This window comes from Heterodontus francisci, chromosome 11 (assembly GCF_036365525.1).
Source record: "Heterodontus francisci isolate sHetFra1 chromosome 11, sHetFra1.hap1, whole genome shotgun sequence".
Classification (NCBI taxonomy): Eukaryota; Metazoa; Chordata; class Chondrichthyes; order Heterodontiformes; family Heterodontidae; genus Heterodontus; species Heterodontus francisci.
In genome coordinates, this window is record NC_090381.1 from 84764029 (window position 1) to 84782470 (window position 18442).

The window sequence follows — 18442 nt, forward strand, 5'->3', positions numbered from 1 at the left end:
AAATTACCCACTGTAATATAGAAGAGCATATACCTGAGGTACACCTATTCTCTTACAAGCCTCTAGGAAGTTCTCCACATTTCGTCTGCATTTTGCCATTGTCAGTTTGGGCTGCAACCAGAAGCGGAACAAGGAAACTCAGTCAGGGAACAGTACACAGTAGTGAGGGCAGGAGAGGGTTGGATAAAGGATGAGGAAGGGGGAAAAAAGGAGAAAAATACATACAGAACCAATCGTGAAATTCAATCAATCCTTGCAATTATAAATGCATGGGAAACAGCAAAGCAGTTCTCTTCATGAATTGATCTCACCCAAGTTTGAGATACTAGCTTAGCTTTTTGGATTTTCAGTTGAAATCCTATTTTGCACTATTAGTTACAAAAAGATTTGATTGCACTTTTCACTAGGGATTCTTTCAAACAGGGATTGTTAAACCATGACAACACACCAAAGAGGGCCCCTGAGCGAAAAAACAAACTGCTAAGATTACTGAAAGTTACTAACTAGTGTGATGCATGGCACTAAAATCAGTAGAGTTGATGTATTAATGTCAACAAACACCGCAATGCTGAAAACAATGGAAAATTCACTGGCTACAGTGAAGCTTCTATGTAGATTTTCGAGAACTTCATTTACTTTTTTCTCCCATTGAACATGCACGCACTGTTCTACAAGTACCAGCAACCCCTCCAGCACATTACCCAAGTACCCATGTGAGATCAAGCAAAAGTATCAGCTAGTTATTTAATCACATAACTGAGCTGTTCCTATCCAGATGTCTACATTCAGCGCAGACACTCACTCTTCAGCAGGAATCAACTAACCCACAAAAGCTGATCTCCCTCTATCCTATTCATCCTTGACCAACTTAATCAGCATAGACCAAGCAATCTTTGCATGTTCCTGATCTTTCTGGTTTATCATAAAGTGCATTTACCTATTGGGTCATCAGGGGAGCCAGGTTTTAATCTATAAAAATAGAAGAACTGAAGAAGGATATGTAAGGATTGGGTTATATGTGCATATCAGCTTAATTATGGCTAACATTTTTCAATGACATCATTGTCTGGATGCAACTACTGTCCACCTTCTTATTCTAAGAGAAAAGCTTAACATATTCACCATTAACATTGTCATTTTTGATAGAATCAGAATTTAGAATGCTCACCACTGCTGGAGATGGGACATGTATACTGGGCACTGACCGTGGTCTCACATGATTAGCCAGATGACAGAGGACAACACCATCTGTAAGTGCTGTTCCAAGATCACTTGGGAGAGAAACCTTTAACCGTGTTTCAATGTTCTGAGAAATAAACCACAGAGAAATGTACAACTGTCTGATCATAAATAAATATTTTGATTAACAGGGGAGGGAGGGTTAGGTAATGCATTGACTTTTCAGTTCTGCAACTTGTGCTTGAATTCAACACAGGCTGATGGAATAAAGTAAATTTAGCCTGCTGTCACATAGTCTAAGGATGGTATGTTAATAAATTTGGACCAGTTCCTATTTGACATGTGACAACAACACAAAACGAGCCTAATTTGGCACTGATTGACAGCAAGTTGGCAACTTCACTCAAGATGGTTGATGTTGGAAATGGAAAAAATCCCATTGTTGCATTAGGCGTGCTCTGCTGAGCTAGAGGCACAAATTAGTGAGAGCATTACCTACATCCAGCTCTGCTATACTTGACTTAGGGAGTAATGATACTAGGTGCCTGTAATCGTAAGTGTTCCAGTCCCCACCATGATAAGTGCAAAACTCACCAAAAAAAAAAGTTTAAAAAAAGTAATGAAATGAATTGGGTGGCATGAAGGAAGGGGAAGGAAATAATTAAAATAAAACTGCTTACATTGAAGTCCCTGTGGGACAAAATGTGGTAATAGCAGTTATGTAAAAGTGCTTAATATTAAAACAAAATGCCCAGACGTTACTGATAAAGCTAGCCTTGGTGCAATAACAGAAATAGTTTGAGCTCTAATGCTGGGTGCATTTATTATCAACTAGCTATACACAAAATAAGGCTGCAAGTTTTTTTTGGTAGGGAGAGGGGTAGAATTAGAAGGAACAGACAAGAAAACGGATGAACAAGATGGCTATATTTCCTCCTAAGGACCAAATGGAAACATTCTACAATTAACACAATAAAACATTCTCCATGGGTTTTGTTTACCACAGGTCTGTGCAATGATGCTTCTGTTCTGGTGAGAAAATGTACAACTGATTACCTTCCGTAGCTGCTGCACCACTCTTTGTTCATCGTCGTATTGCTTTTGGTTCTGCAATATCAACGCATCTCCAGGATCCTGGCTAGGGATAACAGAGGAGGAGGCAGATGGAGACCCATCTAAAGAGACAGAAGATCAATTGTGCATAAGATTACCACAGGAGCATTCCTGTTTTACATTAGTATCATTCTTGTACTTTTTTTTTTGCTTCAAATTTGCTCTTTAAGATTCAGTGGATTTGAATAACATTTGGCCTTCAGATACATTGTTGTTTTTTTGAATCTCTACACATCAGTTGAGAGGCACTCTATTCATGGCATCAAACCAATAAATTAAGGCTCAATCAGAAAAGAAAGTTATGTCCTAACAGGAATAAAAGTACGACCTGGCTGATAATTATTTCTCTCAATTTTGTCTTCCCTGAAGGCACTTATTCGCTTAAAGCAGCATAGTTCTACAGTTGCCAGGCCCGCTACACATCAGCCAAGGAATCATTATTAATGTGGAAGCCTGGATGGAGTGCAGATGGGTCATTTGTCTGATATTTTTAAAATCTGACGTCCATACATAGGCATTTCCAGCAGGGATCACAATATAATGACCAGAAGCAGGACATGGGGCTATTTCCCCTTTTCCAACCTGGGGAATAGAGGCCAAATGTACCACCCCTACTCCTGCCCTCACTGAGATCAACTACCTTAGCAAATCCTGGGGATCAGACCCAGAACCATCTTGGTCCATATGATTCATAAACTTTAATTCTAAGCCATCGAGAAGGACAAATTAACTTGTTTGAAGTGCAGCATGATGGTGCTAATGTCACACAACAACAACAACTTACATTTTTACAGTGCCTTTAATGTTAAAAAAAAAAACAAAATCAGAAGACACTTCAGAGGTATTTTCAGAAAACTGGGCACAGAACTAATGACGGTGATATTAGTAGCCATGCCCAGAAGCTTAGTGAATGAGACGGGTTTTAAGGAGAACCTCGAAAGGGAGAGGTTTAGGAAAAGACTTTCAGAACTTGAGGCTTACATAGCTCATGGTACGCTGCCAATGGTGTCTGTATATTAATGTAACAGAAGGACATTTTCAAGCCCAACTAAGCATCGAGTGCTTATTGTTTACATGTATAGGCTCTTGGAAGAATGAAAACCCCTGTGATCGCTGGATTCAAAATCCATCAGTGCTTCAGAAGTGGCCACCAGAAGTGACATCTGTTCCAGGTTTGTACTGGATTTATATCAAACCATTTTCTTTTTAACACTTTCTCTTTATTCTCCTCTCATTTTTACTAAATAAGTGTGTGCTTGCTTTGAGAATCATCTCTTGTTAATGCATACGTTGCATGTAAGCTGTTGGTAATATAACCTTAATACTGCACAACTATATAGAAATAAACAGTTAAATGACAAATAACTTCTGATAAGCCCCTGGTTCTTATGATGCACGTGGATTATGTAAAATTCATTTTCATGTCAAACCTACCTTTCTTCATCTCATCTCTCATTGCTGCTCTCAAGAGTAGGTTCTCAGGCCGGGAAGCATGTGTGGGCTGTTTGTAAGAGTGGGGAGAAGAACCAGGATGAGGAGGGGCAGGCTGAACTGCAGCCAGAGACAAGAGTGTAAGAATGAGCAGAATTTGATAAGATTCGGAAATAGAGTTTAATCAACAATCAGTAGAAGCAAGAAACAGAGATAGAAATGAGAAAACAAATATTAAAATGCGTAAATACCAAACTAACATAATACAGTAACAATACAACATTAAGATAGGTGATAAAGATTTTGGTGCATTAAGAATGGGTTGGTTTAAAAGTGATGACAAGTTTTCAATGGTGAATACATACTTTGGGTTTCACAACTAATAGTCATTTCTTTCTGTATCCAAAATGTTCATTTTTTTTTTCCTACTGCTGCAAACCTGTTGTGTATTTCTAGCACTTTCTGATCTTATTTTGTACTTCAAGCATATGTAAGTTTTTTCTTTAGCTCAATAAAGAGAGTTGAGTATGTAATAGGGGACTGTTTTATGGAATAGGTTATGCATACCAAAGTTTTGTAAAGCCTGCAGTTATCTGGGAACAAACTCAAAAGTAGTACAATATTTCCCTCTCCTCCTGTCCTGAAGGCCTCCTCTACACCACCAAGTATTTTTTTCTCGTCAGTGAGCCAAACAGTGAGCTGTGCAGACTATTTAACTAGGGAGGGACGGGGTGATAACAGTCGAGTTTGACCCTAACATCACCAGCAGGAAATGCAAGATATTTACCAAGAGCAGGACTGATCTGGCTTTCCTTTAAGCCAAATGATATTGAAACAAATTGCAGTACATCAACATAGGCCCAACTGCAATCAGTTTACTCAACACAGATCAAGGATGGAACTCTGTTAGTACCACACACACACACACATTGATCCATCAGGGAAAATCTAAGTTAGTAGATTTAGTCACATAAATACATTGCTAATCTCCCTACTTTCTATCTGGTGGAGTTTAACCAGGTGTTGTGGGAATTCCAAAAGCAGACGTTTTCGAACAGGTTATTGAAGGGGGTTCAGAGCATTACGAACAACATCTGCCACATCAGATATACTGCACATTTTATAAGACATCCCATTTCATACTTTTGTTAACTAACTTGATAGGCAATACTGCAAAACTTAATCATATAGCTGAAATTTATTCCTTTCATCAGATTTACCTTTAACACAAAAACAACAGTACTTAACACTACTATCACTACACAAGGTAAAATAAATGTTTCACTTGTCATCAGTTGGAGAAAACATAAAATATCCAATATATTACATATATAGACCGCGGAACAGTACAATGGTTTTTAGAATTAGTTTTCTCTTACCTATATGGATAGATGATTGGGTAATAGCGGCACTTGGTGATACAGGTGGTCTTTCTTCACTCTAAGAGAAAGAAGAACAAGATCTTTTACAGTAGCAGATAAACTGCTCTGCGGGATTAGAAATAAGGAATGTGGAGCAAACTCTTGGGGTATTAAACTTAGTTTGCTTCAGAACAGCAGAGCATGGGCAGATGGTCTTTCTGCAATGCATCATGCTTCCTCTTCAATGCCAAAGCACATCAACACTTTTTTCATTCCTTCAGACCAAAGTAGATGAAGTTGTTACCAGGGAATCTAAATCAATTCACTGTTACAATTTTTAATGCAGTTAAATATAATGGTTAATTCAAGTTAGGAAAGCTCAGGTGTATACTGTGCAGGTTACTGATAACACAACTGAAACAACATAGGACAGGCAGTCTGGAGGGCATCTGAATAAGACAGCTCATTTCACTTCCAAAATCAAATAACAGCTAATCTATAAAGATGAACTGACTCAAAGTCCAATTCAATCTAATTAGTTTGCAATTGCCTCAGTTCTATCAGTTTAATCACACAAGCCATCACACCAGACTACACTGGCAAGTAGACTGTACTCTTGGTAAGACACTGAAAGAACACTGAGTGATGTAATCTACTATATAGAAAAATCTACCTATATGGCTGTACATTATAATCCGTTTAAGCAGATGTCCCAGTAGGGTAGTAGTAAACTACTCATACCAAACAGGTCTTATGTTTTATCCCCTGCCTGTGCTGAGCAACATGGACAGGAGGGAGAAAAGGGACAGCCAGGGTTCCCATTTACAGGTGCTATCCAGTGACTCTTGCTGGAAAATGGATGGTGGGTGAGGAAAAATTAGGGCCCTGTTAAGGTATCCTCCAGTTGAAGACTCTGATGGGAATCGCTGTATAGGCGCACGCCCAAAGAACAGGCACTTGGTTGAGATATTAAAGGGCTATTAGTACCCACAGAACCACCTTCAACTTTGCATCTTCAGAAGAATGGAGAAAATGTGTCTGAAAGCATTAAGCTACACTCTGGTCAGATCCAAAGGAACCGTTTCTTAACCAGTCAACCGCCACTGCCCAAAAGTGAAGAAACTGTGGCATCTCAAATGCTTCCCTGACTCAGACTGATAACTGCAAAGACCAAGGATCTTTTGATCTGTATGGTTCAATATCCTCCTACATAATGCATATGTTTACTTAAGTCTTGACTGGAATCCCACTTAGTTAACTCCCAAATACAGACTTCTTCATTTTCTTGAATGGATATTTTCCAGTTTAGTTTATAACATTTCAATATAGCTATTTAATATAGCTTTGAAAAGTAGACTTTATGGCATATTAAGGTCCACAGTAAACGATCATATAGATCTGGCAATGGACACTTTGTTATGAGAATGTAACCATGATCAGTAGAATCACAAACTCGTTACAGCGCAGGAGGCGGCCATTTGGCCCATCGTGTCCACACTGACACTCTGAAAGAACAACTCCCTCAGCTCCATTCCCCTGCCATTTCCCCATAACCCTGCACATTATTCCTTTTCATGTAATTGTCGAATTCCTTTTTGAATGCTTCAATTGAACCTGCCTCCACCATTCTCAGGCAGCGCATTCCAGATCTTAACCACTTGCTGTGTGAAAAAGATTTTCATGTCATTTTGGCTTCTCTTATCAAATACTTTAAATCTGTGCCCTCTCGTTCTCAATCCTTTCATGAGTGGAAACAGTTTCTCTCTATGTACTCTGTCCAGACCCCTCAAGATTTTGAATACCTCTATCAAATCACCTCTCAGCCTTCTTTTCTCCAAGGAAAACAGTCCTAACTTCTCCAATCTATCTTCATAACTGAAATTCCTCGTCCCTGGAATCTTTTCTGTATTCTCTCCAATACCCTCACGTCTTTGCTGAAGTGCGGCGCCCAGAACTGGATGCAATACTCCAGCTGAGGCCGAACTAATGTCTTATACAAGTTCAACATAACTTCCTTGCTTTTGTACTCTATGCCCCTATTAATAAAGTCCAGGATACTGTATGATTTATTAACCACTCTCTCAATCTGTCCTGTCACCGTCAATGACTTATGGACATATACAGCTAGGTCCCTTTGCTCCTGCACCCCCTTTAAAATTGTACCCCATGTTCTTCCTACCAAAATGAAACACTTCACATTTCTCTGCATTGAACGTCATCTGCCACCTGTCTGCCCATTCCACAAATTGTCTATGTCCTTTTAAAGTTCTACACTATCCTCCTCACAGTTCACAATGCTTCCAAGTTTCATATCATCTGCAAACTTTGAAATTGTGCCCTGTACACCAAGGTCTAGGTCATTAATATATATTAGTAAAAGTAAGGGTCCCAACACTGATCCTGGGGAACTCCACAACAAACCATCCTCCAGCCTGAAAAACATCCATTAACCACTAATGTTTGTTTCCTGTCACTCAGCCAATTTCATATCCATTGTTGCTATTGTCCCTTTTATTCCATGAGCTACAAGTTTCCTCACATGTCTGTTGTGTGGCACTGTATCAAGCGCCTTTTGAAAGTCCATGTGCACCACATCAACAGCATTTCCCTCATCAACCCTCTCTGTTACCTCCTCAAAAAACTCCATCAAGTTAGTTAAACATAATTTTCCCTGAAGAAATCCATGCTGGCTAACTTTAATTAACCCGCATTTGTCCGTGTGACTATGGATTTTATCCTGAATTTATCTTTCTAGAAGTTTCCCCACCACCGAAGTTAAACTGAATGGCCTGTAGTTGCTAGCTTATCTTTATACCCTTTTTTGAACAATGGTGTAACGTTTGCAGTTCTCCAGTCCTCTGACACCACTCCCGAGTCTAAGTAAGACTTGAAAAATTATGGCCAGTGTCTCCACGATTTCCACCCTCACTTCCCTCAGTATCCTTGGATGCATCTCATCCGGTCCTGGTACTTTATCCACTTTAAGTACAGACAGCCTATCTAATATGTCCTCTATTAATTTTAAACCCTTCTAGCATCTGAATTACCTCCTCTTTCGCCATTTTGCCTGGGTTGCATCTTCTTCCTTGTTAAAGATAGATGCAAAGTATTCATTTAACATCTCAGCTATGCCCTCTGCCTCCATGTGTAAATCTCCTTTATGCTCCCTAATCGGCCCCACTCCTCCTTTTACCACCCCTTTACTATCTCTATGACCATGGAAAACTTTGGGATGCCCTTTAATGTTAACTGCCAGTCTCTTTTCATGCTCTCTCTTTGCTTCTCTTATTTGCTTTTTCACTTCCTCTTTGGACCTTCTATATTCAGCCTGTTTCTCAATAGTATTTTCTACCTGGCATCTGTCATAAGCCCACTTTTTCTTCTTTATCTTAATCTCGACTTCTTTTGTCATCCAGGGAGCTCTGGATTTGTTTGCCCTACCTTTCCCCTTCAAGAGAACAGACCTTGTGAATAATTATCTAAGAAATACATAGATATCATATTAATCAGCAGTAAAATGAAAATGGATCTTTGATTGAGAAGCATCAAGACTGTCAGAATAAGAATGGTAGCATAGTGGCAATGTTACTGGACTAGTAATCCAGAGGACCAGATTAAATCCCATCATGGGAGCTGGTGGAATTTAAATTCAATTAATTAATAAATCAGAAATTTTAAAAAGCCAGTCTCAGTAATGATGACCATGAAACAACCAGATTGTCGTAAAAACCCATCTGGTACACTAAGGTCTGGCCTAATGTGACTGCAGACCCACAGAAATGTGGTTGATTCTTACCTAACTGCCCTTTGAAATAGCCTAGCAAGCAACTCAGATGCATCAAACCCCTACAGAAAACTCTAGAAAGAAAAAAAAAAACTGCAGGCCACCCAGCATCAACCTAGACACTGGAAACAACCAAGGCACACCCTGCCCAGTTGACCCTGCAAAGTCCTCCTCACTAACATCTGGGGACTTATGTCAAAATTGGGAGAGCTGTCCCACAGACTAGTCAAGGAACAGACTAACACAGTCATACTCACCGAATCATACCTCACAGCCAATATCCCAAACCCCTCCATCACCATCCCTGGGTATGTTGTGTCCCATCAGCAGGACAGACTCACCAGAGGTGGTGGCCCAGTGGTATACAGTCAGGAGGGAGTGACCCTGGGAGTCTTCAACATTGACTCTGCACCCCATGAAGTCTCACGGCATCAAGTCAAACAAAGGCGGGGAAACCTTCTGCTGATTACCACCTACTGCCCTCTCTCAGCTGATGAATCAGTGTTCCTCCATGTAGAACACCACTTGGAAGAAACACTGAGGATAGCAAGGGCACAGAATGTATTTTGAGTGGGGGACTTCAGTGTCCATCACCAAGAATAGCTCGGTAGCACCACTACTGACTGAGCTGGCTGAAGGACATATCTGCCACACTGGGCCTGCAGCAGGTGGTGAGAGAACCAACAAGAAGGAAAAACCCACTTGACCGTCCTCACCAATCTACTTGTTGCAGATGCATCTGTCCATGACAATCATTATTGGTTGGAGTGACCACTACACAGTCTTTGTGGAGATGAAGACCCATCTTTCAATGAGGATACCCTCCATTGTGTTGTGTGGCTATACCGCCTTGCTAAATCAGGTAGATTCAGAACAGATCTAGCAGCTCAAAACTGGACATCCATGAGGCGCTGTGGGCCATCAGCAGCAGCAAAATTGTATTCAACCACAATCTGTAATCTCATGACCAGGCATATCCCTCACTCTACCATTATGAGGAGATCAACCCTCGTTCAATGAGGAGTGCAGAAAAGCATGCGAAGAGCAGCACCAGGCATATCGAAAAATAAAGTGCAAACCTAGGGAAGCTGCAACATAGGACTACATGCATACTAAACAGCAGAAAGAGCATGTTATAGACAAAGCAAACCAATCCCACAACCAACGGATCAGATCAAAGCTCTGCAGTCCTGCCACATACAGTCGTGAAAGTGGTAGACAATTAAACTAACCAGGGAAGAGGCTCTACAAACATCCCATCCTCAATGATGGAGGATCCCAGCACATTAGTGCTAAATACAAGGCTGAAGCATTTGCAACAATCTTCAGCCAGATGTGAGGTCCCCAGCATCACAGATGCCAGTCTTTAGCCAATTCGATTCACTCCACTTGCTATCAAGACGACGACACTGGATACAGCAAAGACTATGGGCCCTGACAACATCCTGGCAGCAGTACTAAAGACTTGTGCTCCAGAACTAGCTGCGCCCTTACCTAAGCTTTTCCAGTCTAGCTACAATACCGGTATCTACCCGACAATGTGGAAAATTGCCCAGGTATGTTGCGTCCACAAAAAGCACGACAAATTCAATTTGGCCAATCACCGGCCCATCAGTCTACTCTCAACCATCAGCAAGGTGATGGAAGGTGTCACTGACAGTGCTATCAAGTGACACTTGCTCAGCAATAACCTCGCTGATGCTCAGTTTGGGTTCTGCCAGGCCTCATTAAATCCTTGGTCCAAACATTGACAAAAAAGCTGAATTCAAGAGATGAGGTGAAAGTGACTGCCCTTGATACCAAGGCAGCATTTGACTGAATGTGGCACCAAGGAGCCCCAGAAAAATTGAAGTCAATGGGAATCAGTGGAAACTCTCCACTGGTTGGAGTCACATCTAGCACAAAGGAAGATGGTTGTGGTTGTTGGAAGTCAGTTATCTCAGCCCCAGGACATCACACCAGGTGCTCCGCAGGGTAGTATCCTAGGCCCAACCATCATCAGCTGTTTCATCAATGACCTTCCCTCCATCAGAAGTGGGGATGTTTGCTGATGATTGCGAAATGTTCAGTGTCATTCATGACTCCTCAGATACTGAAGTAATCCATGCCTGCATGCAGCAAGACCTGGACAATATTCAGGTATGGGCTGATAAGTGGCAAGTAACATTCGTGCCACACAAGCGCCAAGCAATGATCATTGCCAACAAAAGAAAATCAAACCATCTCCCCTTGGCATTCAGAACTGCCACAAGATATTCCAACTAGTGGGTCAGAACTGAAACTTATTTTCTAAGCTGAGGAAGATGAACCCAAGTGGCAAAATGACCTACAATTACTTTGTTAGTTAGCAGACTGATGTGCTGCATACACAATACAAATATCATAAATCAGCATACATGAGTGCTTGCTCTTCAGAATTTGGCCTTTTCCAATGATACCTTTTAACCTCCAATTCCAAAATGTAAGTTTGTTCTTTTTAAAACATAAACATGGTTTTTGAGAATATTTCTAACACTTTATACTGCTGAAGTAAGTTCAAGTCCATTTTATACAACATGCAATATCAGTAAACAAATGGGCGGCACAGTGGCGCAGTGGTTAGCACCACAGCCTCACATCTCCAGGGACCCGGTTTCGATTCTGGGTACTGCCTGTGCGGAGTTTGCAAGTTCTCCCTGTGACCGCGTGGGTTTTCGCCGGGTGCTCCGGTTTCCTTTCACTGCCAAAGACTTGCAGGTGATAGGTAAATTGGCCATTGTAAATTGCCCCTAGTGTAGGTAGGTGGTAGGGAATATGGGATTACTGTAGGGTTAGTATAAATGGGTGGTTCTTGGTTGGCACAGACTCGGTGGCTGTATCTCTAAATAAATAAAATAAATAAATTTTAGTGAGAACATAAGCGAGTCTGTTGTGGGAAACAGGCACATTTCAAAATATCATACTTTGTGCTTTCTGTTACCAAAGCCTAGATAGGGAACACAAATGCTGTAAAGGCTGCATTTCATTGCAGACTGAATCCATACTGGAACAATGATGCTCAGTTTTCTGTCATTTACACTCCACTGAAATCACATGCAAGCTTTCTTTGTGAATGACCCCACAATCAGTTTGTTCAAATTCATTTAGCGGAACTATGGTTATCTTTAAATTTTACTACCCAAATAAGGCGAGTTTTTTTTGGGTGTTACTGAGGGTAAGGGGTTCATATTCATAATGTTACTCGGAATTTGTTAGTGCACAATTTACTTTGGAAATGAAGAGGAGTTGCTGCTTCCTTCCTTATTAAATAGGTGATCCAAATTTTTGATGTTCATTTTGCATCCACAGAGATTTGGCAGTAATACAACGGGTTTTATGCATCCATGATTACTGCAGAAGTTTTCTGTAACTCAAATCTGGCAATATCAATTACTGATTTTGTTGTACAGGCTTTATATTTCAAATAATTAAGCACAAATACAGAGCTTTGAGTTCCCTTTTCTCATGTGAGCTTGTTTCATACTCATGTTAAAACATATGTCCTGAGTCAGGTAATATCTACATTTTCTATTTTTTTTTTAATATGAGCAACACATACCGTTAGGGTCTCCTAGTCAGCATGAAGAGTTTTTCTATGTTAGCGATAGAGATAGAGGGAGAGAGGATAAGAGACAGGTGAAAGGATAGCTTTCAGTATCTGGGATTGAATAGCTGTCTACATAAGAGTGAAAGATCATTTAAGAGGCACTCTAATTAAATACACAGAACACAATCAGGATATATATTGCTAGGAAAGACGTGTTCCATGGCTCAATGTTTTATAATAAAATTTGACATAGCTAATGCATACAAGTTGTTCTTGTCTGGTGAGAAGATGGGTTAACAGCAATAATCTACAATAAAATGAAGGTCTAAAAATTCTTCTGTTTGTATATCCCAGTTCACACACATTACAGCAACATATTTTGTGAAAGTTTGATTGCTGCACCAGTGACATAACATGCTGCATTTCAGAACATAAAAACCATTTAAATAAACTGCATTTACATTAGGGCATGAAAAGAAAATCTATCAAATTTTTGACAATATCCTTTAATTTACTGGAAATCTATCTTTTTTAAACCAAAACACATTAAGAATTCTGTATTGCACAAAATGAACACAATAGAAACCTTGTAACAAGACTGGGAAAAATTAAAATTCTGATCCAGGGCACATCTGACATTTTACTGGTTGCACAGGGAGGGAATTTTTAAGAATATAGATAGAATCTGGACATGGTACAAAAATACTAGTGGATTCCTCAGTGTTTATATTTTGCAGTTCTGCATTACTGCACCATTTGGTTCAATTTTTTTTTTAATTTAAAAAAGATCAGGTGGTTTGGGTACAATAGAATTAAAAAGGATGAAGATAGTCTTGCAGTTCTAAGATATTCTTGCAATTCAAAAGTTAGTCTTCACATGCAAATTGGGTCGAACCTTTCACCAGCTCAATACACTCACTGCCTAAAACATTAGATCCCCAAATTCTGTGTATATATAACTGGACAGTTTGGCTTCATCTTTATTTTAAATGTTGAGAGCTCTGTAGCCAGTTTAACCTTTCCTGATTTGTACCTGTCAAATGGCTCACCAATAACAAAACATGGCAGACAATACGTTATTGACTCCATATAAAATATAAATATAACAGTACAAACCTAATTCCATTCTGAATGTCTCTTTGTTTAAAAAAAACTGTGAAGTCTGGTCTGGTGAAAGGAACTACAGTCACAATTACATGCACAGAATGTAAAAATACAAGGATCTACACAAAGCCACAAACTCCACACAAGCTGCTCAGTCACCTTGCTGTGTGAGCCAGGCCTCCGTTTAATGGTATTGGTGTTACTGTCAATCTCAAAGAAGAAGTGCGGTTCAAAGCCATTCTGTTACAGAAAGAAGCAGAGGAGAAAGCTTTAGGCAAGAGAGTCCAACAGCTTGTAAATAATCAGCAAGGGACAGCCTTGAGGAAAGTTGCCTACAGTATTCAGTCTAATTTCAATGATTTTTTTCCTTACAAAACTTACTCTTTGGTACTTTTACCACAGAAAAAGACACAAATGTATATTAAAGGTTTGTTATAGATCGTCTCAAAAGAAACTCAATCCCTAGATTTCAAGAAATGTTTTTTTAAATCTTATCTATACTGACTGATGTTGGTAAGCCAACATTAAAAGCTTTTATTCCAGCCCTGAAAATATGGATTAGAAATTATTTCCTAATAAAATTGATTTTTGAATCAGCAAGAGTTCAGACAGAAATTGCACTGCATTTTACTCTGGACTTCACTTTGTGGACTTTACTAACTTTTCTCAAATTAATATTTTAACTAATAGTATCAGATTTTGAGAAAAATGCTTGAATTAAACTTTGTGAGTATTATACAGCATGTGCTAGTGCCTACCACATAGGGCAAAACTTGATAATGAGCTAAAAGCTGGATCCTGTAACCTTATAACTGGGACAATACTCCCACAGGCAGCCTTATAATGACTGCTGGGTATACTACGTATTGATCAAAGCAAAGTTCTAAACAAGTGCAATACGATAGCCATCTGACCCCCAGGAAAACTCTGATAAATCAATTCACTGGAAGTAAGGAGCGTGTGCTCTCCTGGAGAAGAATTTACATTAACAAGTAAAACCAATCAAGACATTTTGCACATGTAGGATCTTCAGGGTGCCATTGTGGCAGTCACCATGTAACAATTTTTGAATACATTTATCTCACGTTCTTCTATCAAACAGTAAATTTGGCCATCATGAAAAGAAATTAATGTATTTGTAAGCGATAGAAGTAAAATGCATCTAATATTCCCTTCACTGAAGAAAAAAATTACATTCCACTTCTGATTTCAGTTCACAGACTTCAAAGACCATAGTAATTGGAGCAAACACACACAATTTTGCCTCAGTACCATGCGTACATGCCAACATCCAGCTTTTTGAGCAAGTCAATTTGTCAGTGGTACACAAGAAAAATCAGCTTTTCTCCACTTGCATTGGAGGCTGTCAACACAAACCAATCAAGTCAGTCAGAATGGACAACAGGAGTTGCAAGGTAAAATTGAAGGTGGCCAGAACTACTCTGTTTTTGCTACGCTGATGGTTGTGCACACACTTGGGTAGGAAATGTTTGGAGATGAGCCAATGGTATTTGTGGGTCACAGTTATGGGTGTCTTTATTTAGTTTGTCTCTAATGTTAAAATGAATCGATTAAAAAAAAGTTTTCCTTTAAGAAACTTACAGGGGTGGTCTGTCATATGTAAAAGTTTATTTTCTTCAAGACTAACAGCAACCACTTTTAAAATAGAAGGATGTTCCCTAATGTGCATGCACTAATTAGCTTTGTTAGGCATTGCTATCATCAGGATTTGGAAACAGAGTGGAGCAGATATGATTGCTAATTTGTTTAAACTATATAATGCACAATGAGATTTCTATATTTAGGACTTTACTGAAATGTACTGCTGTGATGTGGGATGCACACTATTAGCTTCCATGTATTTGAGTCACACTGCCCTGTTGTGTCATGTTTATGCAAGAATGATTCGGGTCCTTTTGTTCTGGTGGAGTAACCAGGAACACAGCCACAGTACATATTTTAAAAGTGGTCAACAGCCTCGGGGAAACATAAGGAGATATTAATGGCCAATAAGGGAGTTGTCAATCAAGTGCACCTGAGGCACAAAATTCAGCTCCTCATGGCTATTCCTGAAAATTATAGTTTTGCACTTTATTCTCTTTAAAAAAAAATGCCTGCAACGTGTAATGCTTATTTTCGTTAAAACTAAAGAAACCTTTTGACAAATTCAAAAGAGCAACACAAGCCAGAAATTACTGTCGGCAATAATAATGGGCATATGTTTCCTGTGTTGTTTAAAAACTCTGCTGTCCCAATCCTATCCTGCTCCAAGTCCAACTCACCCATTACCCCTGTTCACACTGAGGTACAATGGCTATTAGTTTCCTAACACATCGTCTAAAATTCATATTGTGTTTAAATACCTTCAGGGCTCATCTCCTCCTTATCATTGTAACCTCCTCCAGCCCAATAATACCCCTTCCAAACACTCCATTCTTCTGACACTGGTCTCCAGTGCATCAACTCATTCTTTGCCCCACTTTTGGAGGCCATGCTTCCAGTTTTATCAGCTTCAAGCTCTGGAATTCCCTTCCTAAATCTTTCCACCACCTTGTCCTCCTTTAAGGCCCTCCTTAAAACCCATCAACTTTGGCCAGGCTTTTGGTCATTCCCTGCTAATATGTTCTGGCTCAGTGACCATTCTGTGGACATCGCTGTGAAGTGTTTTGAGGCATTTTTCTATGTTAAAGGTTCTGTACAAATGTAAGCTGTTGTCCGACATTATTTTAACAGCATGGCATTCACCTAATTATTTTAGCTTCATCTGTAAAGTTGCATTGAAATCTGTACAACTACATTTTCACGCTAAACATCACTAACCTTTCCAGAGGAAACAAGTTTTGGCTTAAAAAAATCTAAATTATAGTAGGTTGCAAATTGTCTGAAAAAGCAAAGAATAGAATCAAAAATCAAAACCTTCTTGGCGTGGAATGCCCCCAATCTCCCTACAAAATAAATCTCATGCCTTCAGCATTCACATACTCCTTCAGTAATTCAATATTTACCATTGCTGCAAACTGCTTTTATGTACTTTAGGATTTTTCCTTTCCAATAAATGTGATCAAATGGTGAGTGTGCCTGCAGCTAACGAATGATCAGCTCATATCCCACTGCAAATTCAGTGCAATCCCTCAACCTCATGTGTAATATCTCATATATTCATGGAAGCTTCTCAGTCATCAGTTTTTCTGGAGCTGTCACTTTTGGTGAAGCTGTTGGTCAGCTTTGTTAGTTTTCTACGCCTGCACAAATGAATATACTATACACAGTCCAAAATAGCAACTTCAGAATTCAATAAACAAATCACCAACTATTATTGTTGGGAATTTACCAGCAGAATAACAAAAATACCAATTTTACTTAAAAGTTACAGAAAAACCCATACATCAAATCTGATAAATGGACTCAGTGCAGTTAAGTTGTGCAAAGCAATTTATGTTGTCACAACACAACTCCAAGAGTATTTATTGTTTTGTTACAAGTCAATAGCTCTCTCTTGTGTTACATCATTTCACATGTCACTAGATAAAACAAAGTAGTACGTAATTACTCCAGCATCTTCAACTCAGAAATACAAAGGCTACAATATTTTGATACAACTTTTCCACTTGCTTGCTTAATTACCCCCTGATCTGCAGAAATTGAGAGAGAGCCAGTGATTGTTAAACCACTGCACCTGTTGGATATAATTTTTAAATTCAGAAGCAGCAAATAATCTGATATTAATTAATACTTGATCAAAAATTTGTACCTGGTGTGTACATCACAGTTTATCAAATTACAGCTACAGAATCGAGACTCTGCCAGGCAGGAAAATTAACACTAAAGTTAACACTTTAAGAAACAACAATACTCCAGTAAACAATTTAACATAAAATACTTTTCATTAGATTACACAAAGTCCTAAAGGTAGTTTACTGATTTACTGCAAATCACAGTAAAATCCACCAGGTTCAGCACCAATATGACTTCACAATGTTTGGTTGTTCTGCAATGGACTAGCTGCTGCATTATCAAGATGAACAAAGATAGCAATACAACTGTAAAATTAAACACACCTGTAATCTAATGGCAAGAACAAACTTAAGTTTTCAGCACACAATATATGTGTTCAGCACACAGGGTTGTTTTAATATAAGGCAGTCAACCTTGCATTTATTATTGTCCAACTAAAATGTAGCACACTTTGAAATGCAAGCAAGCCTTAACTGCTTCATGTCTTAAAAACTCAAACAACTTAGGCTGTGGAAAATATGGCATAGCAGCTGTTATTGGGTTTCACCTGGCTATAAAAAGGAAAATGTTTTTACAAAATACAATTTTGTTTATATAAACCAATTTTCACTATTTTATTCAGCTAATAATTTCCCTGCCATAAGGATAAATACTGTATCCTAACAAATTGTGAATCCCATCAATTTTCAAAAATTCTAAGATCTGCCACGTGATTTTTTTCAAAAAGGATGGACTAGTCAATTTAAGAAAATCAATGAATGGTGGTCAAGCCTAATATTGTGCTGCAGTGTTCAGTTTCTGCTTCTAGATGGCCTAGTGACAGATGAAGAATTAACAAAAACAAAGTACCATGCTTAAAAATGACTGCTTTTATTGGTCATTTTAACGCCCCCCTGGTTGTAGGAATCTTGACATTAATGTGATTAATTTGTTTAGTAGCTGAAAATACTGTAGCAGACAGATAGCAAAATAAATGAAATGCAGATATATGTAAGGTATCTCAGTGAAAGTAACAGACCAAGGAATAGTTAAAGCTAATGTACCTCTAAACAAATATAAATGTCCTTTTTGAAAAATTGAAGTTGACAAATTATGAAATAAAAGTTTGGCAAGGAAAAAATTAAAGCCAAAAATATAAACAGGATGCAATAAACAGAAAATATGTAACAA

The 18442-nt window shown here is 38.9% G+C and overlaps 1 protein-coding gene across 10 annotated transcripts in view; it reads right to left on the reverse strand.

Annotated features, from left to right (window-relative positions):
- The window catches only part of LOC137375347 (DISP complex protein LRCH3-like), a 182825-nt gene that overhangs the window by 11856 nt on the left and 152527 nt on the right, over positions 1–18442 (reverse strand). For 3 of the 10 annotated variants that reach the window (XM_068042372.1, XM_068042370.1, XM_068042369.1), the window contains 6 exons: positions 13697–13777; positions 5103–5163; positions 3727–3843; positions 2236–2354; positions 1169–1306; positions 34–111 (listed from right to left, as the gene is read on the reverse strand). In XM_068042372.1, the coding sequence (XP_067898473.1) occupies positions 34–111; positions 1169–1306; positions 2236–2354; positions 3727–3843; positions 5103–5163; positions 13697–13777 (594 nt within the window). The remainder of the gene's footprint in view (positions 1–33; positions 112–1168; positions 1307–2235; positions 2355–3726; positions 3844–5102; positions 5164–13696; positions 13778–18442) is intronic. The other 7 variants (XM_068042376.1, XM_068042374.1, XM_068042371.1 and 4 more) reach the window with 3 other exon arrangements.